This window comes from Toxotes jaculatrix, chromosome 11 (genome assembly GCF_017976425.1).
Source record: "Toxotes jaculatrix isolate fToxJac2 chromosome 11, fToxJac2.pri, whole genome shotgun sequence".
Taxonomy (NCBI): Eukaryota; Metazoa; Chordata; class Actinopteri; family Toxotidae; genus Toxotes; species Toxotes jaculatrix.
This window is the reverse complement of record NC_054404.1, coordinates 24,302,588-24,327,543: the sequence shown is the minus strand read 5'-3', so window position 1 is coordinate 24,327,543 and position 24,956 is coordinate 24,302,588. Positions and strand designations below refer to the sequence as shown.

At 42.3% G+C, this 24,956-nt stretch overlaps 1 protein-coding gene across 1 annotated transcript in view; it reads left to right on the top strand.

Moving 5' to 3' along the window:
- pdzd8 (PDZ domain containing 8) overlaps nucleotides 1–20,753 on the top strand; it is a 35,349-nt gene extending 14,596 nt beyond the window's left edge. The window contains exons 4-5 of the mRNA XM_041049758.1: nucleotides 14,201–14,363; nucleotides 14,454–20,753. Of these exons, the coding sequence (XP_040905692.1) occupies nucleotides 14,201–14,363; nucleotides 14,454–16,813 (2,523 nt within the window). The 3' untranslated portion in view covers nucleotides 16,814–20,753. The remainder of the gene's footprint in view (nucleotides 1–14,200; nucleotides 14,364–14,453) is intronic.
- Nucleotides 20,754–24,956: the final 4,203 nt, after the last annotated feature.

Sequence of the window (24,956 nt, the reverse complement as noted above, 5' to 3'; positions counted from 1 at the left end):
CCATCCATCCACACCGCCCCCCCCTCCAAGTGGACCCACTTCAAAGCACTTGTATCCCTTTTTTGTTAATATACGCATAGAAATGCAGATTCACAGTGGCATTTGAGCCTGATTTATCAGACTTCTCCAGTCTGCATGTCCCCAGCAGGACTCCGTAGTAAGGATTAAAGGCTATACCATCTGGTAAAGGTCAATTCGCCATCTTTCTCTCCCTTCTTCCCCCCTGATGATTGCTAGATAGAAGCTTCCCTCGCTCCTCCTTTATGAAAACGGCCGCTTGTCTTGTGTATGTCAACGGTTTTCATGCCATTTGAATATTTTCTCATTTTACCCGCTTTGTCACCGCACCATGTGTCTGTCTTCCCAAAGGCGAGACCCCTCTCAGGAAAACGCGGTCCTTTTGGAGGGTTTTCGACATGCTTTTCAGGGGCAGGGTTACAATTCCTGTCTTCCCAGCTTAGATATCACTGTTTAGTTTCTGATCCCTCGCACAATAGAACAACACAATACCAGTTTGGAACGGGTCAGAGAGACACTGGCTGGCTTTTAATGATCTATTCATGTTCATTCTGGGGATTCTGTTTGCTCAGTGCTGTTTTCAGTTGCCAAATATTATTTGTCCGCCTTGGTTATCATTAACTGGTGCTGATATGTTTGACATTTGCGAGTCTGTACTTGTTGCTTTAGGATTATTGTCATGAACAGTAGCTATTTCTCCATGCTCCGATCACACTCATCACACCTTTTTTTTTTGTGGTTGGGTGTAGTGGTGGGGATGGGTGGTCTGTTAGGTGTCACCTCAAGAGGATGTATGTGTCCATGCATTGCGTAAGCTGGGTGCTGTTAACTGTAAACATAATGTAGAATGTATTTGGATAAATGTCTGCTACCTAGTTACAGCATGTTTGAATTAGTGGCACGGTGGTTTTTAAGGCACTTAAAAAGAAGAACCAGCATCCTGACACAGGTTGTGCTTATTCTCTCTGCTCCGACCAGCTCATCTCCTTAGCTTTGTCCTCAGCACATCACCTGAGAAAGGCTGAGGTCACTAAAAGCCACTGGTTTAACGTAGTGTCCTCTTTTTGTCCGCCTTTTCAAAGCTTGCTGCTTTGTCTTCATGTTTGACTGAGAAATACTTCAACTAAAATGATAATTAAGAGAGCGAGACCAATTAAACGGGCCTAGTCGATATCTTGCAAATATACCTCCATAGGTGCTGCTGTTGACTGTCAAGTAAGAAGAAATGTCTTGAGAATGAATCTGTATTGCTGTTACATAGTTTGTCCACTTATTTAGCAAAAATGGCAAACATTTGCTGTTTATAGCCTCTAGTATTGTAGGATTTGCTTTATTCTAGCTCACCTGCATCACTTTAAACCTTGGGAGTTGTTGAGAATTGGTAAGTCAAAACAAGCAACAGAAAAAGAAGGGACAGAAAGAGATTTCTGAAATTAGTGATCAGTATGTTAAAAATAAATATATATTGACATCTTTTATTTATTTTTAAAAAAACTTGGACATGATCTAAAAATGTCTCACTGTTCTGTTTCAGAATGTTTATTTGAAAACAGCTATTTTAGAAAGTGAGCACGTCATAGAGCTACTACATTTCACTATGCAAGTGGATCCGTCTTCATCGTATTTATTACACAGAGAAAAAGAACTGGAGCTGACTTCCATTGGTCAGTGCATCTGCACAACACGGGGGCCACCTGTGAACAGAGCAAATGAAGCACTTTCATTCCAGTGTGAGACTGGGTGGGTGTTTGTTTTTTTTTTTTTTATATTACTCATTTATGGTGTGTTGAGGCTGGGGGTGGGGGTGGGTCTCCGTCAGGCGTGTTTGCACATCTGCCCGGTTGATTCCATCGTCTGCCCTGAGTGCTGATGTTTGCTGACAGCTTGACCGAAGGGACTTTCAGTGTGTGTGTGTGTGTGCGCACAAATAAACCACAGGTCTATATCTTGTTGTGTAACAGTGTTTTGTACTTGTTGGTTGCTTTATCTTGTATGAAAAGAATGGGTGTATTTACAGCTGAATGTTTCACCTCCAGCAAACATGTAACATCAGTGATCAGGAGGTCGGGTTAGAGGAAATACGGTCAGCTTCTCATCACACGCATGTTTAAGGTCTTTGTAACTCTGAGTTTGAACACTTTGAAGGGTTAGACCAACATCTGATATGATGGATATGCTTCAGTTTGTTATAACACAAAATGCTATTGGCCATCCAGCTTTGCGATACAGGGAGTAGGTGTGTGTAGCTGTGTTAGTATTAGTCGCTGAAGTAATGAATGAAGTAATCATGGTCTCTGTCGTCAGCTGCAGACATTAAAGAGGACTGAACAACAGGTTTAAATAAGCAAAGATAGACAGCTTTTAATTCTGTGCTGAAGGCCTTGTTTGATTCCGAACATTAGCTCATATATTCTCCATCCAAAACACAGTGCTGAGTGGAGACTCATCTATTACAGTTTTTAGTCTATAAAGGGTAATTTTTTCAAAATTAGATTATTGATAAAAATGATTTTCCAAACAAGAATGGCTCTCTCTGGAGCCAGTGTTCCCATTGTCCTTTAAAGGCTACCGTAGTTAAAGCATGGCGGAGCATCGAGGCAGGCTCTGTGGAAAAGGACCCGATGTAGATATGAAGGGCTCATTCTAAGCTAGGGAAAACCACCTCCACTCTGCCAATACAGCCCCCTGAATCCTACACACTGGTTCTTTTAAGAGTTTCCCTCAGTGAAACTCATAAAGCTCTGTCACTTCTGCAGTTTAAAAACGACAGATTCCAGCTCTTATACTGTATCTCTGACTGTTTATGGTTCTGTTGTTCAGTCCGATCTCGAAAACATTTCGAGAGTCTTGTTCACAGCTGTCACCTAAGACCTCACCATCAGCCACGGTGCAATTTCCTGTCCTCTCCCACTGTCTGTTTCTCATCCTCTCGCACTATAGTCAGTAGTCACACTAACACACACACACACACATTTTTGTCTTACATTAGTTGTGTGGACACTCACTGATGTAATGCATTCCCTAGCTCCTTACCCTATAACCCTTACCTGAAACCTAACCTAAACCTGATTCTAACCTGAAACCAGGTCTGAACCCTCAAACAGCCCTTTAAATGTGTACACACACACACACACACACACACACACACACACACATACACACACACAAACTGATACACCTATACACCCACACCCCTCCCCAACACAGTGATTGTTTGATGTTCCACTCAGGGTGTCTTTGTGTCTTTAATCAGGCTTGGACACCCGATGAAAGACAGTTGGTTGATGAGACGGCTCTCACACACGCACGCACACACATACACACACTCCCTGGAACAATGAGTCATCTAGTGCTGGAAGCACCAGACAGGTCAGGGTTTCACTTTCCATTCAGGGTTTGTGGAGGAGGGAATACGGATAAAATCATCTATCAGGATATTTGTATATTATATAGCAACTTTATTAGCATGTAGAACATTTTCTGGGAAAATCAGTTGGAAAAATTGCTAATGGATAAAGTAACAAACAGAAATATAAACTACTTTCTCCTACTCCTACAAAACAACCCCCCCACCCCCCACCCCCCCCCCAAAAAAACCCAACAAAAAAACACACAGACATGCAATAAATAAAAATAGAAATAAAAACAACAGGATAGAACAGCATTGTTTGTCACGTCAACATGCACACCCAGCACCTAATCAAATCGTGGCCAGGGAAGCCTATCACCTTTGTCATTTTATTTTTTTTTATTTTTTTTTTTTTTTGTAACGCATACATTGACTTCGGGGCGCGTGATGCATTTATCACCCATTTCCGCCTTTGCCGTGCCAATTAAATGGCCCCCGTTCTAATTCTGTTTGACAACGGCCGGCCGCGCGGCGAAAAGCAGATTAAAGACATGATAGGTTGGTCCTACGCGCTGTTTGTTTCTAATCGCTCCCTCCACTGATCAATTCACTTCAGAGGAAACTCAATACACAAAGCCGCTACGTGCATGACAGACCGAGCCCCAGCCATATTACAGATTTCTAGCTATTTTCATTTGGAATGCTTTTTCCAGATCCTATAGGCATGGTCTCTCATTAGAGGGGACATGACCTGTTACTCGCTGCAGATAATGTCCACACTGATATGTAATTAGCCAGATCAAAGCCAGGGATACTTGATCACTGAAGCTGTCAGGTTTTCAGTGTTTCTCACTGGACATGTTCCTGTATCCAAACACAAAGGCTTTGACAGTGAGTGTAAATAATATATTTAGATAAATATTCTCTCTGAATTTAGTTCCTGTTCTTTGTAGTCTGGAGCCTAGGAGGGATGTTCCACATCTAAGCCTTACAAGAATAGGTTCACGTCACATCCTTTACGTTACATTAATGTCAGAGATATGGCATCAGAATAATCAGATTTAAATGCAGAGAATATAATATTAAACTAAAAACATCTGGTATCACTTTATCTTCCGAGTCTGTCATTTCCGAAATATATTTTTCTCCTAATTTCTAAAAAAAATTCTTAATAAGTTTTCTGAAATAAGTTTTTTTTTTTTTTTTTTTTTTCTAGCTGATCTCCTGTGCACTGAAAAAAACAGACCAGGTTCTGCTGGAGATTGATTTAATGATCATTTAAACTGGAAGTGTACAGTTGAACACGGCCTCTGTTTCAGCCATATGTTTCTTTTCTTTTTTTTTTTTATAAACCAGTATTTCAGTATCACATACAGTTTGTTTGTTTGATTAGTTTGAGTTATGTTCCTAAGATGACATACAGCTGCGTAAGCCACAAGTTCAATGTTGGTCTAACAAACTCCTTATAGTCTTTGAGTAACTCTGAGATGATGCAGGCTATTGATTTATGAAATTACTCTGAATGCCCTTTCTTTTCCATCTAGAAGGATCTGACAACTGACATGACGTAGGCTTGTCTGTTTTTCTTCGGCTGTGTCAGTGTTATTTAGAGTGATGGTAAGCACTGAGCATATTTGCTGTTTCTACTTACCCTTAACAAAAATGATATTATATAGGATGTATTGTGCAGCAGCAGATCCTCTCGAAATAAAAGCTTTTATTTTTGTCGTGCTCTTCCTCCCAGACTCTCAGAGGGATGAGTGCCTGTGCGCGTCGGCTGTTTTAAATAATTGTTGTTTTTTTTTTTTGTTTTTTTTTAAATAGGAGTTCAAAGGGAAGAGACACCGTGTTAATAACCTGTAGCCTGTTTGCCTATAGGCTGAAATTAGGTGAGAGACTGTAAATGTTAAATGAACGATAAGTAAATGTTACGTGGTCCAGCAGTCAGATTCGTTTCTTATAGGCACTCTGGCAATCCCAGCATCCAAAGCAGCTGGTGACCTCGCTGAGGAGGGAGATAGGCACAGTGTTTGCACCACAGACGAGCACCGCTGTTCAAAGGAGAGGACGGACTGAAATGCCAACTTGATAACAAGGGAAACGGTGTCTTCCTCCTTTCTGAACCAGTGGTAGTAGTTTAGTTGTCATTTAATAAACCAGGAAGATGTAACAGTCATGACAGATCATTATTATTATTATTATTATTATTTTTTGTTTTTTTCAATGCCCGGACAATGACAGTGCTACAGAAAAGGAACTGTGTGGGCGACCGAACCACTGCTGCTGCTGCTGCTGTCGATACAAGTGCAAATTAGGCAGGAGCACCTTTTTGTTGGTCCACGTCTCCATAACAACTCCTTTGTTCTTAACGCTTTTGAAACCTGCTTGCTATGATAAAAAAGGCAACTTTAAAATTCAGATGGAGCCGCACGATGAACGAGTGTGAAGCTAAAACTTCACGGCCATTTTTGGCTCAAGGAAGACATGCCATCCGCTGCTAAACTCTACCCCCCCCCCCATCCATTTTTTTTTTTCTACAACATAATTGTGCTGCATTTGGTTTTTTGGCCATTGAATCATTATTATCTGCCCATTATTCTGTGTGTTTGTGTCCAGATTGTTGGGTAGAGGTGGTGGAAATAGTCATCATATTATTGAGTTAATCATAAATGGAGAAAATAGCATCTGTGAGCAATGATAGTGTCGGAAATGGAAAGCTTAGAGTAAACTCACATGTGTTTGCATTAGTGAATGTCTTTATATATGACTAAGCAGGTTTGCGTGAAAGGGCCAGTGCTGCAAAGAAACTGTTGGCTGTTATCTGGAAATCATTGTAATCATTGTGAGTCCTTCTGCACACTAGCATCCGTCAGATGATTTAGCATTAGCTGACTGCGCATGTCATTTTCTAGCCCCATGCATTCTAGCTCTGCAGAAGCTGAATGGTGCTGAGTGGTTAAAAAAAAAAATAAATAAAAAAATAGTGGAAATTGTCGAGCACAACGTGCAGTCAGTATTTTAACCACCTTCATCAGAGACCAGTCATCCTGTTGTGCTTGGTTATTCACATTTAAAAAAAAAAAAAAAATGTTACAGATAATTGAGAAATAAAAGAAAAAAGAGAGCTGGAGAGTGAAGTCAGAAACATTATTGCTGATATAATCTGGCCCATATGAATTCCTGGTATCATCCTGTAGCACTCACTGGATGTTGTGTATTACCTCCCTTTGAATGGAGCAGTGACCCGTTAAAAAAGTACTAATGGGTTCAGTTCACCTCCTGAGATGATACTGGCTCACACTCTGCTTTAATGAAGTAAGATTCCAGTTGATGCCGCTGCTGTGGGTGGGACAGAAAGAAGAGAATTTGACATATTCCAAAACAGATTTCACACTTCAGCTCAACACTTATCTGTGATATTGTGTTTGAACACACGTAAGCAACAGGCGTCACCGTTAAACAGCCTAATAAGTGCTTACGTTAACCCCCCCCCCCCCCCCCCCCCAACCCCCACCGAGCAGCCACTGGCCATGCACACCACCCCCTTATCCCACTCCGCTTCCATCACCACCGGGGCTACTAATTGGATGTGGCAGGGAACTGCGGTGCGCTTGCCTCGCAGCGACTTGTACCCTATAACCATACACAAATCGATCTGACATGTGGTATTAGATTAAATTACCGAGCAGCGCGGTGACAGGGAAAAGGATTCGTTCAACCCCCACCTCTCCATCTCACACGCACCCCTCCCAGAATTGTGCTGGAGAACAGAAGGATGTTCAGCCAAGCAACAGGAGATGCTGCTCCATCCAAAGCTATCCATCAAGCCGGGGGTTTGGGGCCAGCCTGCAGCTAGCCACCTCCACCTGTAGACTTCTGTCAGTATGCACATAACCTTCTGATGACTTTTCCCATGGAGTCGAGTATAACTTTTTTTTTTTGTATGTTTTAGGTGCAGAATGCATTTTAAAATCTCTTAAACTGATTTATTATTTTAATTCTATGTTTCAGCAATTTCCATACTTTGAGAACACCCACACAGTGGGGGGTGACGCCCAGTGTTCATTGAACGTCCTGCAGGTGGTCCAAAATAGCTGACAGTGTTTTAAATAGTTTAATCGTGTAGAAATTTAGGGAAAATCTCTGAAATTTTAAAAGCTTGGTGCCGTAGACAGAAATCAAATATCAAAGTAGCGGTAAATAGGAATTTGGTAGCCATGCTGAAAGTGTGGCTCTGGAGATAGCACTGCCGGTCGGTCTTTGGTTTTTGATTGGTCTGTGATTTAGGTCTAAACTGGACTATACCAACAGCTATTGGGTTGATTTGTCATGGAATTATGTACAAACATTTATGGCCCACTACTTAGCTTAATTAATTACTTAATTAGCTCTACCATGGAGTTCACCGTTTGGTTTTTAATAGAAAATGCATTGACAGCTATGGGATGGATTGCTGTGCAGGTTGGCAAAGACATCCGTGTTCCCCTCAGGATGAACCGTGATACGTGACTTTTCATCTTGCACCGTCATCGGCTCATATTTTCAATTTGTCCGGTACTTTACGTCATCAGAGCTCTGCTGTACCTAAATACAGCCTCACAGAGCTGCTAGTATGGCTGTAGATTAATGAGTATCTGTTTTAGGCCACTGTAAGCTTGTAGACAAATTTCACTATGCCAAAGATTATGAATTCTAATTATTATGTGGAGAAGGTCTGCTTCATTCTGTAATTAGTTCTCTTACTGTCAGAAAATCCCATCGGCTGACAAATGTATTTTGTTTTTAAAAAGGCTTAGTAGCTTCCTAAAGTAGCTTGTCAGTAGTTTTTTTTTTTGGAAAATCTTACTCAAACAGGAGGAAATGATGCATTTTTGTAGGGACTATTTTCAGTGATGGATGAATCCTTTGGTGCTCTGGTTTGTATGTCAAAACAAGTGTGTGTGTTTTGACATACACACTTATATTTGGCTGATTTATGTGTTTTTAATAGTTGTTGGACAGCAGTGGAGTTCAGAGAAATAAGGTATATGAGGCGTTGGATACACACACGCACACACGCTCCTCACTATACGTCTATGATTTGAATCAATTCATATTTCACAAGCGTGAAGTTACAACAGATGCACAACTAAAAATATTTAACCTTAAACACCATTTTTTTTTTTTTTGAATTATAGAATTTTACATTAGCTTTGACAAAAAGAAGCAGAACATCATTTACATTAAGTTTCTTTGTGTTCGGTCAGCGTCTTTCTGTGGGAGCGAGCCCGTGATTTGTCAGAGCGTAACAGAAAGTGTAGTAGATGTCTTTTATCACAATGAGCGCTTTATTCGAGGGATCAAAGGAAGACTTGTCTGGATGTCTGTCCTGGAGGTAAAGGAGAGAACTTTAAAGCAGTGATAGCTGCCATTTGAACATATTAACCTTTCATTTGTTCTCTGTGGCAGTTCAGATAAAAGTTAGGGGTGGGGGTTGGGGGGTTAGAGGAGGGGGGTTTGCAGAAATAGATGGTAAATTGCTCCATTTACATCTGGGCCCTTTTGGGGGTTGCTGTGTTCTTTGTTTGTCTTTTCTGCACAGAGACAAGGAACCAAGAGCTGCTTGTTGTCTTAGTCGATGTTAACAAGGTTAGTCCAGCCGCTGCTGCTCAGCCCCAAGAGAAAGCTCCATTACACAACAGTTGAACTTTGCATTTGGAGAAACAGCAGCTTCTCTAAGGAGAGTCAGCGGAGAAAGGATTCATGTCTCGCTTCACTGTATTTCTCCACCACAACAAAAATCATCGCTGTGAGCGATAGTTGTAAAGAGAAATGATTTAATTAGCTCCAGCACCCTCATCAACCAAATAGGTACCACTGACAAGTTTAAAAACTACTGGACTACAGCTGTAGTCTGGTTTGAGATGGGAATCAGTGACTGAAGGAGTAAGGAATCAGACTAAATTTAAAATTGAAATATGTGTGGCAATATATATATATATATTTTTTTTTCCCTTCAAGGGTTAAATTCGAATGACCTCACATTCGAAAGCATGATCACATGGTACAGTGTATAAACATAAACATGAATGACATCCTGTAAGGGTCTATTGTGCACATGCTATTAGTGGTCAGTTACTTCTACTCTCAACAAGCAGGGTCATGAAACATTTATCAGATTCAGTCATTTGGGATGTTTGTGGGTTGGGCAGTCAGTTGTAACTGTGAATCCTTTTATTGTTGGTGAGCCTGTGGTCTGAGCGTTGTGTAACAGACATATTTTTTTTTTTCCATCATCACCATCAGTGGTGCTCGGACGCCTAATCCTGCCAGTGCAAAGCAACATTAAGCAGCCAGCTAGCAGAACTATTCTCAGGTTGGGCTAAGCTAAGCAGCTCCCGTAGCTGAGGCAGAGGATGATGACAGGACCGACAGACCTGTCCTCCCGTCTCAAATCAACTATCCGCTGTCGTTAACAGTGGATTTGGTTTTGGTAAGATACCCGGCGTTAGTTACAGTCAGTTGCATTTGCTAATGGGCTGGAGAAAGCCTTGTTTCAACAAGTGGGCTTACGTTAACAGGAGACCGAGAGCTAGCAGTAGTGTTACCAACTTTCCTGCCACGGTTTGAGGAGCAAATGGAATTGTCTTCTAGATAACATAAGGTTTCTGCACTTCTGTGTGTGTGTCTCGCTCCGTCTGTATGTATGCATTTGCATGTCTGTGCATCTGCGATTCAATACACCAGACTAACTTGGCACAGTGTTTACAGTGAGACTGTGGATTCATGGGACAGAATCTCACACGTTGTTGTCACCTCTGATTATTCCGTAGATGATGTGAGCAGGCTGTTCAGTGCGAGTGAACAAAGTCATACATTTTTTAATGTGTTTCACACACGTGTTTGGCTTTTAACCAAGTGTATCAACAAGCATAAACAAAGACACAAAAATATGCTTGGGGACAGTTTTGGGAAGGTGGTGAAAAGGTTAGTTTGGAGCCCTGTGCTGTAACTGTCACACACAGCAGATGTTTCCTCCTTTCTGAACGTTAACTCGTCTCTCCATCCAAAAATGACAGCCGAGTCTAAACTAAAACTGTCACTGACTTGTTTTCTTTGTCGTTAATTAGTAAAAATTCCATCTAAATAAACAACATATTACTGGCTATGATAATTATCTATATTGGACTACTGCCTTTCTTTCTAAAGATCAGCATCAGCCAATGAAAAACCAGTATTGGATGGATGACTACTGCATACAGATACAGATACAGATTTTTTGTTTGTATTTGTTTACAAAGAAAGATGTTCTGCTTTCCAGTTCTGTTTATAAGTGATGGCCAAAATTATTCTGACTATAAAACCCAGATTGTGTTTAAAAATGCTTTTTACTTAGGAGTATTATAGTAATTTGATACAGTAATCCTTCCTTTGCTTTCCCTAGGCCTGAACAATACTTTATATTGAATGTGAAAGTGTAAGAGCTCACACAGGAAATAGAAGCCAACCTCCAGCTCTATATCTTTGAGACCAGGGCTGCTGCTGCTGCTGCTGCTGCTGCTGGAGAGCTGCTGTCTTATCACTGGAGTTTTGTGAGCACTGACATATAATTAGGTACATATGAGGGTCTGTGACTGTGCATATATTGCTGGTGTAAGTGTGTATAAAAGGGAGATTGCCACTATTTGCACTTCAGCTGAATGGACTTGTGTGCCCTCCTTTGTAAATCTATTGAAGGCACAATGGCCACATAGCAGCCAGCGGTGCAGCTGTATACACACACAGCTCACAGAGCGGCTCCGACCAGTGATGTTCAGCACCTACACTTACCTTTCAGTGCTGCTTACTCAAAGGCAAAAAATATCACTGATATCTGGCCTGAAAGTCAGGATGTGAATCGCACATAGCCAAGCACAAGCTGACCCACTCGGCACTGACATCATGGATCTGAAGTTACCAGCTGCTGTTTGCCAGAAAAAAAAAAAAAATAGACCACACAATGATGCTGCTGTGGTTGATAGCCTTTTCAGCCTGTAGCATAGGGGGCGTGGTGGGGCTGATATATCATTTTATCTGTTTATTTAGACTGGTGCAGTGCCCATTCAAAACGTGATAGCTACCACATTAATAGTTCAATAATCATAGACCCTATTTGTCAGATTCCTGATCAGAAAATACTGGACCACAAAATTCCAAAGGATTGCTGTGAGACATACATTCGCTTGCCAGTTTATTAGGTACACCTAGATCAAACCTAATGCAGAGTAATACAGCAGGCCTGAGATAAATCCTCCTTCATCAGGATCAGAAGAATGATCAGTTTTTAATCTGTTTGAAAGAGATGTTGATTTATTTTATTTATTTCAGAGGCTGTTATTTGTGGAGCTGTTGAACTGTACTGGGTTATACTTAATTTACCTCATTTCTATCAATTAAGGTTGACAAAATATTAGGAACACCTCTGTGTATAATAGTACATAGTTAAAGGAAACAGGAAATATACATCTGTAAAATGATCAAAATTTATATATATATATACACACACACACACACACACACACACACACACACACACACACACACACACACCCACATATATATACATATACACATTCATACATAGATAGATAGATATAAAGATATTCCCTGGTGGAGAGTTATCTAATGCTGCAATAGGTGTTCGACTGGGTTGAGATGTGGAGACTGTGAAAGCCACAGCATGTGATTCACATCATGTTCATATTCATCAGACCATCCAGTGACCCCCTCACAGCCTATGGATGGGGGCACTGTCATTCTCATTTCTCAGCTTTTTCTCCACTTCCAATATTGTTTTTAACATGTTAGCGAATTTCTCCTTCTTCTTGCACACAGCCTTCAGATTCAGAGCGTTTGCCCACAGAACCCCTGCACGCTAAGTAATGGCCACTGTGTGATGTGAAGCCGAATAGGCCTTTAGTCTCCATATTTCCCCTTTAGCAACCCCCCGTTGCCTCCGAAATGTTGTTACAGTCTTCATGGAAGAGCTTTAACATGGCCAGATCAGATTAAACCACACACACACACACACACACACACACACACTTAAATGGTGAGGCAGAAGCTCCCAACAAGGAAAGAGAGCTATTCACAAGTCCTTAAGCATCAGAAGACTTTACATATAAACCTTGAAGATGATTGGAGATGAGGAGCTACTTGGATGAACAGACTGGTTGTCGACATGAGTGATTTAATAGAACTTGTCATATTTACCCATTTTTTCCCCTTTGTTTATTTTATTTTATTTCATTTTATTTTATTTTATTTTTTGGCGGGGGGGGGGGTTCTCTTAGGCACAAGTGCTCCAGGAACAGGTTATATGGCAATTTGGTAGCGTCAGTTATGCTCATGTGCTTACGATCAGCTTGTATAGATCATCTGTTTATTCAGGGCCAGCCCTAACTCAATCACTGCCTCCTTCCACCAGAACTGTAACAAATGACAGCAGAGGAAATTACAGTCATTCGTCTCTGTCTTCCCACATCGTGACGGCCCTCCTTTTCTCTCTTTTAAACCAGGATGCTTGCACCGTCTTCGTCCTCTTTCCTCTCTTCCTCCTCCTCCTCCTCCTCCACCTCATTTAGCAGTTACCTTGCACCTGGAAAGCTCCCACCATATGCCTTCAGTAAGCTGACAGTCTCCACCAATCACAGTTGAAATTGCAGGGGTTTACATAGACCGCTGATCGCCAGCATAGGAGGCGCGGACGTCTTGACAGTGTACACGCGCTGTGATTTGACGGACGACCTGTCAGGCATAAAGCTGGTCACCTCCGCATCACAACAGGTGTGTTGTGGGATTTGCGACTTGGACTGTGCGCAGTGGTTGTTATGGAGGCAGCCGGGGGTGGAGGCTTAATTGCAGCTCTCTCGTCTCTCCCACAGAATTGCCGCTTTCAGTTTCAGTCTCTCATCAAAGTGCTGGAGGCAGATGTCAGTGATGCACTTGAAGCATTTGTCATCTTACAGTTTATTTACATTCTTATTCTTTGGACTAAAAAAAAAAAAAAAAAAAAAGGAAAGTCCCTGTTTGTTTGTGGCTGTAGGCATTCAACCCGTGAAGAAATACACACAGTGCTGAACAAAATTGTGATTTATTATTTATTTACAGTAAGTGTTACATTTCAAATGCATGCTGCATGTCCATAAAGATAAAGGTGCCCTTTGGAGTTTTCTTGTAAACAAAGAAAAGTGATATTTTCATTGAGTGCTACTCACCAAAATGCAGTGTGTGTGTATACAGGATGCATATTTTTAAGCAATTTCCCAGATCAATTGATATTTAACCACATAAACAATAAATCGTCTGTTAATTGTTAACTATTTATGAAATACAGTAATCTTTTTTCATAATAAATAAAACATTTTTTAAGCCAGTGATGTGACCACAACATACGTTTTGAAGAGCCGCTTGTCCTGAACATTAGCACTGCACCTGGGCCACTAATTTTTTTCTGTTCGATGTATAACGCCATCTTTTTTCCTTTCCTTCCTTTCCTTTCCTTTTTTACAAAAAGCAGTATTTACTCTTTCACTAACAAAAATATAAATTACCATGAATAACTATATTTATGATTTTGATGACTATACAAGTCATCTATACAAGTCATCAAAATCTTGTTTACCAAGTACACTTTTTCCTCTTGAGAAATAATAAGAAAGTTGTTTTTCAGTATAATATCCTGTACTATAAATATTTAAAGGCTGAAGTTTTGTTGAGTCAAATTGAGGTTAAAACGCGTGTTAAACATATGTTGCCCATAGCCTGTAAATCGGTGTTGGTGTTCATTGCTCCGTTTTCTCTTGTTTGCATCAGACGGAGGTTATCAAGGGGCCATGTGGCAGTGTGGGGATGACCTTCAGGCATGTTCCTGCCACCGAGGGGGATGCAGTCCACGTCAGCATTGAGACAGTGACGCCCAACTCCCCTGCAGCCTTGGCAGATCTGCAGAGGGGTGATCGCCTCATTGCCATTGGAGGTCTGACATGTCACTGCACACATTAATAATCCATGTTTTTGCACTGTTGACTGAAAACTTACCCCTGCCTCTTCTTGTTTCTGTTGACAGGTGTCAAAGTGACATCCTCAGTTCAAGTGCCCAAACTGTTGAAGCAGGCTGGAGACAGGGTGGTGGTACTTTATGAGAGACCAGTTCGTCACCAGACTTCCTCTCTGGGAAGCTTGGGAACTCTTCAGGAAGGGTTCGGGCAGCTAGAGGAAACAGGTTTTCTTCCCCAGCCAGGAGGTTATGAGGAAGACCCCGCCCCCATCACTACCCTTTCTGACATATCCGACAGCAAAGACATGGACTCTGAGTTTGAAGAGTTGATTGTGGACTCCAAAACTAGCCAGACTAGTGGCCCTAACAACAGTACAACAAATACCAGTGAAACTAAGGAGGATTTCTTACTTACAGTAAACCAAAGCCCCAAAAGGACTGTGGCTAACTTGGCCTCCAAGCCCCTCGGCACCATATCACCCATTCTCAATCGCAAGTTAAACCTGGTGGGTCTCCAGTCCCCACTAAAGCCTCAGCCCAAAGAATCACCAAAGCCCTCGCCACATAAGACCAGTAGTGATCCAGGAGAGGGTCTGCAGCGCCCCACTGTTCCTCCCCCGCTGCCCCCCTCTCGCCCTCCAGTGCCACCAAGGCCTCAGATAAGGTTGACATCTGCTCCCTCAGAGACCAGTCTTTCAGAAGGTGTTGATTCTGTTGCAACTACTAATGCTCCCGTTGCTCCTGTCACTACTGCCACTGTCAGTGCTTCTGAAAAATCTCCAGAAAAAGTTCCTCTCACTGGAGCCAATGAAGACAAGGCTGGCCCTGAGAAGACGTGTGTCAAACAGGCTGAGGTAAAACAGCCCGCCAGGCCAGCAGAGTCCAGTGATGAGCCGCCACTCCCTTCCACTGTGACCAGCAGTAGCAAGGCAGATCAAGCAAAGGACAAAGTTTCAGAGAGCTCATGCAGCACACGGGATAGTCTAGAGGACCACTCCATATGGGAATCCCCAGAAACCATGTTTCGTAACCAGACAGCAAGCTGGCCCAAAGCCTCTGTGGTGTTTGACGTAGAGGGCAACTACAAGTACCTTAATGTGGCCCTGTGGTGCAAAGATCCCTTTAAGCTGGGTAGTTTGTTGTGCCTGGGTCATGTCAGCCTCCAGCTGGAGCATGTCGCCCTGGAATGTATGGCCACATCTTCAGCCGAGTACCAGAGCACCTTTAGGCTGGGTCCTCCAGAGCCCAGAGCTAACGTCAGCCGCACTGCACTTCGCAGCCTCAGCACCCACAAGGGCTTTAATGAGAAGCTATGTTACGGAGATGTTACTCTGAACTTCTGCTACTTAGCTGAGGGTGATTTTGAATATCCAGGGGGCCTGGCAGAAAGGGAGCGAGAGGGGAGTCTCCATGATGAGGATCTAAGGGAGAGGGAGCATATCCCTTCAGCACCACGTGATGACTTAGCCTACAGCACCATGCAGTTGGTGGAGGTTCGTCACAACTTCCAGGACACCCAGTTCCAGAACCCTACCTGGTGTGAATACTGCAAGAAGAAGGTTTGGACCAAGGCAGCCTCCCAGTGTATGCTTTGCGCCTATGTGTGCCACAAGAAGTGCCAGGACAAATGCCTCTCTGAAAATCCCTTCTGTGTGGCAGCGTCCGAACGTCGTGGAGCTGACCCTGAAGCCAAATCCACCATAAACCGCGCCACCACTGGCCTAACACGCCATATCATCAACACCAGCTCCCGTCTGCTCAATCTCCGCCAGGTGCCTAAGACTCGGCTTGTTGAGCATGTGACCGATGTGGGGCCCGGAGCGGTGGAGCCCTCACCCAAGCATACACCCAACACTTCAGACAACGAGAGCAGCGATACTGAGACCTATACCAGTGGCGCCAGCCCCTCAAAACAGCCCACCAGCAGTGGGGGTGGCAGCAGTAAACTTGTACGCAAGGAAGGTGGCTTGGATGACAGCGTGTTCATTGCTGTGAAGGAGATAGGTCGTGACCTGTACCGGGGCCTGCCAACAGACGAGCGCTCACAGAAGCTGGAGCTGATGCTGGATAAGCTGCAGCAGGAAATTGACCAGGAGCTGGAGCACAATAACGCCCTTCTTTTGGAGGAGAGGGAGGCCACAGATGCCCGACGCAAGGCACTAATTAGTACTGCCCTGGCTAAGTCCGGGGAGAGACTGCAGGCCCTCACCTTGCTAATGATCCACTACCGGGCAGGCATCGAGGACCTGGAGTCAGTGGAGAGCACCTCTCCCTCAGAGCAGCAAGGCTTTAAAGGAAAAGGAGAAAGCCTGGAGGAGGAGGCCCTGATGGGGACAGAGGTCTATGACAGTGACATCTGCAGCCCCGTGGAGGTGCAACTGCTCAGTGACATTACCGAGGAGCAGATCTGTGTGGAGGCACTCCACTAAACATGACTAGAAAAAAAACATAAGAAGAGGAACGTGCTTTGTGCTCATGTCTCCCTACAGAATTTTGTCTTATTCTTTTGAGAGGAATTCCAGCAGACCATTTTCAATACTGGGGATGTTGAGGTCCAGTGGCCGATTCACTAATTTTTACGTGAAAAGAAAGAAAGGTTAACGGAATTTCCTCACTAAAATCCATGTTAAACCTGTCATAGATGTTTTGATTTACAGTGTGATGCCGTTTCCATGCTTTTCCGTGCGTGTCTGGGTTTTTAAAGGGAAGCTTGAAAGCTACACTATTACCTGCCCTCAGTATTGCTGCACGTTTATTCTCCAGTTTCGTTTTGTTTTGGGTTTTTTTTTTCTGCAGCTTCTAAAGGTCATTGTAAGCATTTAGTTTGCTTTGTTGTCTGTAACTGCTTTGACATAAGGACTTCACCACATCCCTGTGGTTTACTAGTTTCAATCATCTCAATTTTGGAGAAGGAAAATTAGTTTGTTGTGAATAACAAAGTCCATGTGAAGGTGACACATTTGAGCCTGCAACAGTTTGAAAACCATTAAGGAGAAGCTGGTTCAAACATCCATCTCAGTGGAACATCGTGTTTGTTCGAAGATCATGTGAACAGTCATACATACGTCATACATATCTTTTGTTTTGAGCACTTTTTAATTGTAATATATTTGGATTTTAGAAGTGACTTTCCCTGCTTACAAAGCTCTTTGAGAGTTCTGCTGCTGCGTAATTATTAGTGGGACCTCATATATAATTTGCCTCTTTCTTTTGGTGTATTTGTTTGTATTAACATGTCTCATTATATGTTTTTGTTTTGTCTTTCCAAGTTATGTTCAGAACACCCCTCCTATATCTAAAACTCAACTAAGGCACATAATTTACTTTTTTTTTATTGATTCCTGAATGACTGATACCCTGGAGCTCTCATGATGTTATGTCATTTATCTAACTGGTTGTGTGTGTGTGTGTGTGTGTGTGTGTATTTGTAGATCTATCTTTGTGACGACCAATTTGAGCATAAGACCTTACGGTGTGAAGACATTTTGGGAAGTGAGGACATTTTGGTTGGTCCTCACCACTTTAAATGGGTGTTTGAGGGTTAAGACTTGGTTTTAGGGTTCAGGTTGGATGTAGGTTAGGGTTAAGCATTTAATTTGGATAAGAGGGGCTTAGGGAAGGAGTGTCCTCACAAAGATATTAGTACATGGATGTATGTGTATGTCTTTGTCTTTGTCCTCGGCTTACTTTCTGGGGACAAAATTCAGACTAAAGACAGCTGAGGACAGGTTGTCCAGTAGGGGAAAAACCTGAATTTTGGGACAGTGGTTAATGTTAGGGTATGTGTCCGGGAAATTAATGCAAGTCTATGTAGTGCCCCCAGAAGCAACTTTGGTGAATGTGTGTGTGTGTGTGTGTGTGTGTGTGTGTGTGTGTGTGTGTGGATTTATGATATGATTTAGTGCAGCTCATTTGCCTTCATCAGTTGTTTCCATGCCTAAACGAATGTATGTTCAGCTCCTTCAGTGTTTGCTGTATAGACAGCTGTTTGGCAGAACATGTAGCCTGTTACAGCTACTCTCCCCAGATGCCATTCTGCTCATCTGTGTTTTCCATCCATAGAGAGCCTCTGGAAAATGATTGCTTGTGAAGATAGAAACAACTTACTCCACTATCGAAAGGAAAAATCTATCCCTAAACACTCAGCAGTCGTTAAATCTATTTTGATGGTGATGTCCTTCTGTTTCTTTGTTCTGATGGTCCCTTTAGCAGTCAGTGCTACGTCACATATTTCCAGCACTGATACAATTGATTCTGGATATTTCTTTCTAAAAATATGAACAGTGGTCAGCAGGTTTTGGTATCCGTCCATCAGAATCTAGATGTTCAACAAGCGTAGAGGGAGAAGTCCTGCGTTAAAAAAAAATTAGATGATGAAACAGGATCCAGGAAATCGAGTTGGGAGTAACAGATTGATGAGTTTAGAGGCTTATCAGAGGCTCAGACGCGACATGGGGCTAAATATTACAAGGAAGGATATTAAAAATCTGTCCATTTATCATGACGGCAATCATTTTATCTTTTCCTGACGATCACAAGGTAAGCAGTAGAAATATGCTGCTCACGTTACCAAGGACTGTACCAAGAATGCCTTGCTGGATGCTGCTGTTTCGTATTGCAGTAAAAGTTGTATTTTTTGTGTTTTGTTAGTTTTTTTTTTTTGTTAGTTTTTTTTTTCCAGAGACTGTGTGTTGCCACCCCCTGCTGACTCTCTGGAGTGGCCTAATGTGCTATCTGAACATGGCCTGATACCTTCGTGTACCATCTCTTTGACTCGTTGAATAGCATTTTAGGAAAAAGTCAGGGTTAAGGCCTCAGAGAAGTTCATGTCAGAACATCTGAGCAGCATCCAAAGCTTCCTGTTTGACTGTGGAATCTGGGCCCTGTGTCCATCAGCAACACCATTGCTTTCCATCCCTTTTTGGGTTGACAACAAGTCCAACACCATTGATGCTTTCAAGGACTAAAAAAAGTTCTTAAAGTTCATGGGGAGAAATAGGTCAAGAAGGCCGCAGGATTTTTGTCCAGCCTTTGGATTTTAGCCATTCAGTGTTCCAGGAACACCTCATTAGACATGTTAGGTTTAACATCAAACTAACTAGTTAAAACTCACAAAGGCCTTTAGGGCAGGTGTTTTCAACCTTCCTAGCACCGCAGACCTTTTTCTTTTTTTTTCAGCTACATTGCTGTGCACCAGTCTACCCTAACCCCCTCATGACTGACTTCTTGAGACAACTTTAGAGTTTCTTGGGTAAAGTACAATGACTAGCTAAGGGACAATGCAAAAAATACAACATCTCCCAAAACGCACTGTGCATCAGTTGAGTGTGAATTTGCAGTGGGTAGATTTTTCCTTTAATGTAGTGAAACTCCAACAGGACTCATCCAAGCTAATGGGATAAGAGAAGTAATCATCCTGACGTGAGCCCTGATCATACTTCAGGACGGATGTGGACAGCTATGGAGTTGTGCTTGCTTCTATACATGCTTAAGTCAGGGGTATGCATACGTGAACACCTAGAAAACATGATAGCGACCTCTTGACAACAGGAAGAGGAGCTCCTTAGTTTTTGTTTTGTTTGGCTGAACAACATGAAAAAGTTAAAAAAAAACTGACAGCTGAACAAGAACAGGGCCACAGATGTGGAATTCGAGGACAAACATCATGACAAACATTTAAATTTTCTTGTGCATGCGCAGTCGGTGTGCTCGCTGTGCTAACAGTCTGTGCTGTCACCATCCATCCACATCATGTACCCTCGCAAACTTGGGCAGATGACAAACGTTCCGTCCCTCTTGGACACGCAGATCCGGAAAGCGTGAATTGGCACATTTCCTGTTCTTTTCAGTGTAATAGATCCGTTGCTCGTGTAGATATCGGCTTACTGGCTGCTGTACTCGTCAGTCTCTCTCAGTCACTGTATATTCAGATTTTTGTGCAATATTTTTGTAGGAAATGAAACTGATAATCAGCAATGAATCCCAACGTCTGTGACTTATCTTCTTTTTCTCTCCAAAACTGTGTAGTTTGTGTGCCCATCTGTCTTTAACCTGAGGAATTTGAGAGTCCAATGACAACCTGAGAGGAGGGGCTCACTGTAAACCCCTTCTTTGGCCTGTGAGGCACTGCTTTTATGCTGCTGCTGCTGTTGTTACAATGTGCTCTTCCACAAAACTCATACTCACACGCTTCTGCCACCTCTCCCCGAGCCCTCACCTTTGAAACTGCACCACCATCACCACAGCTTTCAGCAGGTCAAGATGGCAATTGTTTCTTTTTGTGTATGTGAAGGATGTCGTACAATTTTCAAGAAGGCTCATGTGATGAAGCTTTATTGTACATAACGTTAATAAACGAGCTTAAATGATTTCCCACCGCTCTGCTTTGTGGTTTGTGAAGATCCTCAGTCAATCCAAGTCATGGTTCTTCAAGAAGAGTTGAATCGAGGACACCTGGCTTGTTGTAGACACCTGAAGACGTTTCACTTCTCGTCCAAGAGGCTTCTTGGGTTCAGGAGAAGACCTGAAATTCCAGTCCTGAAGAAGCCTCTTGGATGAGAGGTGAAACGTCGTCAGGTGTCTACAACAAGCCAGGTGTCCTCGATTCAGCTCTTCGCATCCAGTTGCCCTTGAGTCAACTCTTCTTGGACAAGACTTCGGTTAATATCTGAACTGATTGACAGATCATTTAGCAGCTTTCTAACAGCTTTCGATTTATCAGTCGATCTACGTTCTGACCCTCACCTGTGGTCATGAACTTTGGGTACTGACTGAAAGAATGACAGGGTCACCCTGAGCGACAGGGTTAGGACCCCTGACATCGGGGGGAGCTCGGAGTAGAGTTGCTGTACGTTTGTGTCGAAAGAAGCCAGGCAAATGATTAGGACGCCTCCAGGGCACCTTCCATTGGGGGTCTTCTTGACACGTCCTACTGACAGGAAGCCCTGGGAGACCCTGAAAATGTCTGGCTTGGGGGACGTCTCAGGGTCCCCCAGGAGGAGCTAAAAAATGTTGCAGGGGAGAGGGACATCTGGGTTGCCCTGCTCGACCTGCTGCCACCGCGACTCGACCCCGGGTAAGTATCTGAAGATGGGTGGAGGAATGGATGATTTAACACAGGACTAACACTGGACAAACACTAAGTCTAAGTTAAAGATTAATTTACATTAATGAACTTAAGCCTGTGTTTTAAATTGAAATCATCTGATGGGAATGTTGCAACTCCAGTTCTTTAATTATATATGTGATAATAATTTAAATGTATTTGAACCAGTTGCTGTTCCAGTTGTGTATGTACACTAAATTAATGCATTGATGCAAAACAAAACAAAAATTCAGCCTCCTGTGTTGAGAAGTTTGACTGATTTTTGATTTTTATTTATTTATTTATTTATTTTGTTTTTGTTTTGTCTGCTCAACATCCAGACAACATCAAGTTTCACCTACGGGTCTTCCTCAGCAGGACTTTGCTCACTAACAACTAATGACATCTAAGCAAACCTCGTCCGCTAAGGGAAGTCCATGAGATACAGTTGAAAGCTCCAGGAAAATCTGGTAAGTAAAGGGAGTTTAGGGTTTTTTCAATTTTTCTCCAATTACTTGTTTCTGTATTTTTTCATGCACCTTTTCTGTAGCTCTGTTGCTCTAATGCTCGCATGAGTCGGGTCCTTGTCCATGTGGAAGTTGCAGTTTCTCTCTAAAGCTGGGCTGTTCCGAATCCACCAGTTGTAATTATGGAATGGTGGAGGTTTACGGAGTCGTCCATGAGCACCCTGCAGCTAGCCTTAGCCTGTCTGTCAGCACTGTCTGACTTCCCTGACCTGTCTGTTGAATTCAGCCACAAGTGCAGTCTGTTCAGTGGGGTACCACGCATCTCACCCAAAGTCGGCTGGGATTGGCTCCAGCTCCCCCTGTGCATTCCATTCCATTAAGAGAATAATAGATGATGGATGGATGGATGGATCATGAGTCCAACAATGTCATATGGAGTGTAGTGAAATACTAAATCGGTGGACAGTCTTTGTCTGCTTTCAGTCGGATTTGTTGACAGTAAGAAAAAAATATAGCATATTAAATATATTACCAGCTAAATCCTTTAATGTAAAAATGATTCCAGTACGACACTGGGACCAAGATGATTACTAAGAGCAGCCTGCTGTCCTCACCCTGCAGTGCTACAGCTCAAGAAACTGTGGCGCTTTTTTATTTTTACATATCTGAGCACATTGCACCAGAAGTACATTATTTTTCCTTCCACAGGTGTCCCTTCCTAAAAAGGTGACATGACTGTAAAAGAATATGATAAAGCTTCTGTATCAGCGTTGCTGGAAGAGCCACTGCAGTGTGGGGCTTTGGTGAAGAGGGAAAGGAGGGAAGGTATTGTGTGATCATCCGCAAAGTAATTGAAGCCCAGTGCTGAGATGGGCAGGCTGATTACAGTGTGTCTGCTCCCACATTTCCCCATCATGGTAACTCATTCTGTCTTCCACCGCTCCCAGTTCAGACAATCAGTGTGAGTATTTCTGTTACTGAACTGAAAAGAAAGCACTGTCTTTGCTGTTTGACATTTTCATGGTATCTACACATGTTGCTTCTCTGTCCACTGCAAACTGTCACGTCAATAATGGGAAACAGCATCTAGAATAACACCAGTAATAACAGTGGTCTGGATGCTCAGTGTTTTACACACACCATAAGGTAATGGTGCTGAGGATCCATCTGTCTCTGTTTCCTTTCACTGTGCTGTCATTTTTTTTCTCTTCTCTTTCAAATGTCTTTTTATTGATTGTCAATAAGGAAGGAAACAATAACTGTAAAGGGGAAGGAATTTTTGTCACAGCCCAACCATCTGTAACACGAAGGAAAGTGTGTGCTGGAGATACCAAAGGGTTTCAAATGAGAAAACCAAGTGAAATAAAGTGATTATCAATAAACAGAGCTGTATGTGCCAAATGTAAAAATGTGCCGTCAAACACTGAGATAGCAAGGTATATCAAGATATATCATTCGCTGCAATTAGACTATGACATGGGAAACATTTCCTGAGTTGGGACCAGATTGGTCGGGGACTTTGTGATGTGAGTTTCTGTTGGGAAGATAAGGAGCAAGTGTGAGGGAACAGATAGAGAAAGTGGGCCCCTAGCATGGACCTCCACTGTTATCCAGTCTGGATATGAAGGTTCAAGGTGGAAATGCATCTAATACATCAAAGTATATTTGAATATTTTCTGCCCAGTAATAGTACTGGACATTAGACAGCCCCACCCCCCTGGCTGGATCTTACTGTACTGTACGTCCATCTGTCTGGACGTACAGTACTTTCTGTAAATCATTGAGGATGTTGTCACTTTTCAGAGTGTACAACGTTTAATAGAGGATAATTCCTTCCCACAGGTTAGAAAGAAAAAAACAAAACATAACATCCAGCTCATGACAGTACCTTAGTACCTGCTAAGATCAGCAAGGCTGCTGACCTTCACATTTATCAACCCGTCCAGTCGGTTTTGTATAATCACAATTATTTTACCACTTCGCCCATCTGCAACTTTATGAGGACACAACAATCTGAACATTGCAGGATTTTAGAAACACAAGGAACAAAACAGGAGTCTCTGATAATCATAAAAATACAATAACAAACTGAGCAGCAGAGCTGCTCTAGAGGCAGAAATATTATTATATAATTCTGTTTTATCTATCACAGTTCACCAAGGAGGAAAAATCTCATTGGTTGAGTTAATGTCAGGGGGACGGAGCCAGATAAACAGATTTTGAATGGGCAAAATACTAAATAGAACATAAATATTACAAAATGTAACAACATATGTTATAATAATTAATTGAAAGGCAATAATGTTTAATGTGCATTCAGTGATACGAACAGTTTTTCTCCTAAGATCGATCGATCAATCGGTCAGTCAGTCTGTCTGTCTATCTATTCATCTATCTGTTGTGACTGCTGTCTGTCTGTGTAAGCACTCAGGTTTCAGCAGGATAGAATAAACTAATTATATATATATATATATTCATTCATTCATTTTCTTTGGATTGGCTCTAAAAAACAATAATAATAATAATAATAATAAAGTTAAACTGCATATTGAGAACAACAGAGAGTTGAAGTAATCATGTGAGGGTCGGCTGGATGATTTTCCTCTGTCTTAGGTAACTGACCCTCACTGTCTTACTGTTACTGCTGTAAGACCTTGTGTTGTTATATTGTGTACAGGTTGTTAAGCCCCCTGAAGCACACTAGTGATTTGTGAAACTGGGCTGTGTACATAAAATTTGACTTGATTTTACTTAACTTTAAAACAGGAATAACAACTGGCCCTTATCCTTTTACTTTCCACTGAAGAGTCGAAAAACACTTTACGATCCAGTTATCCAGGAGACTTTCAATAGTTATTTAGTTCGGTTGGTAAAGGCATGATAAACGCGTATTATGAATACTGTTACAGACTTCCTTGTGTCTACTTATCAGTGGTCTTGAGAGGGACAATGATTGGTCGATAGTAAAGGAAGTTAGCAGCAGTTAAACTGAAGGATGTGATCAACACCTCTGGCCTTGAA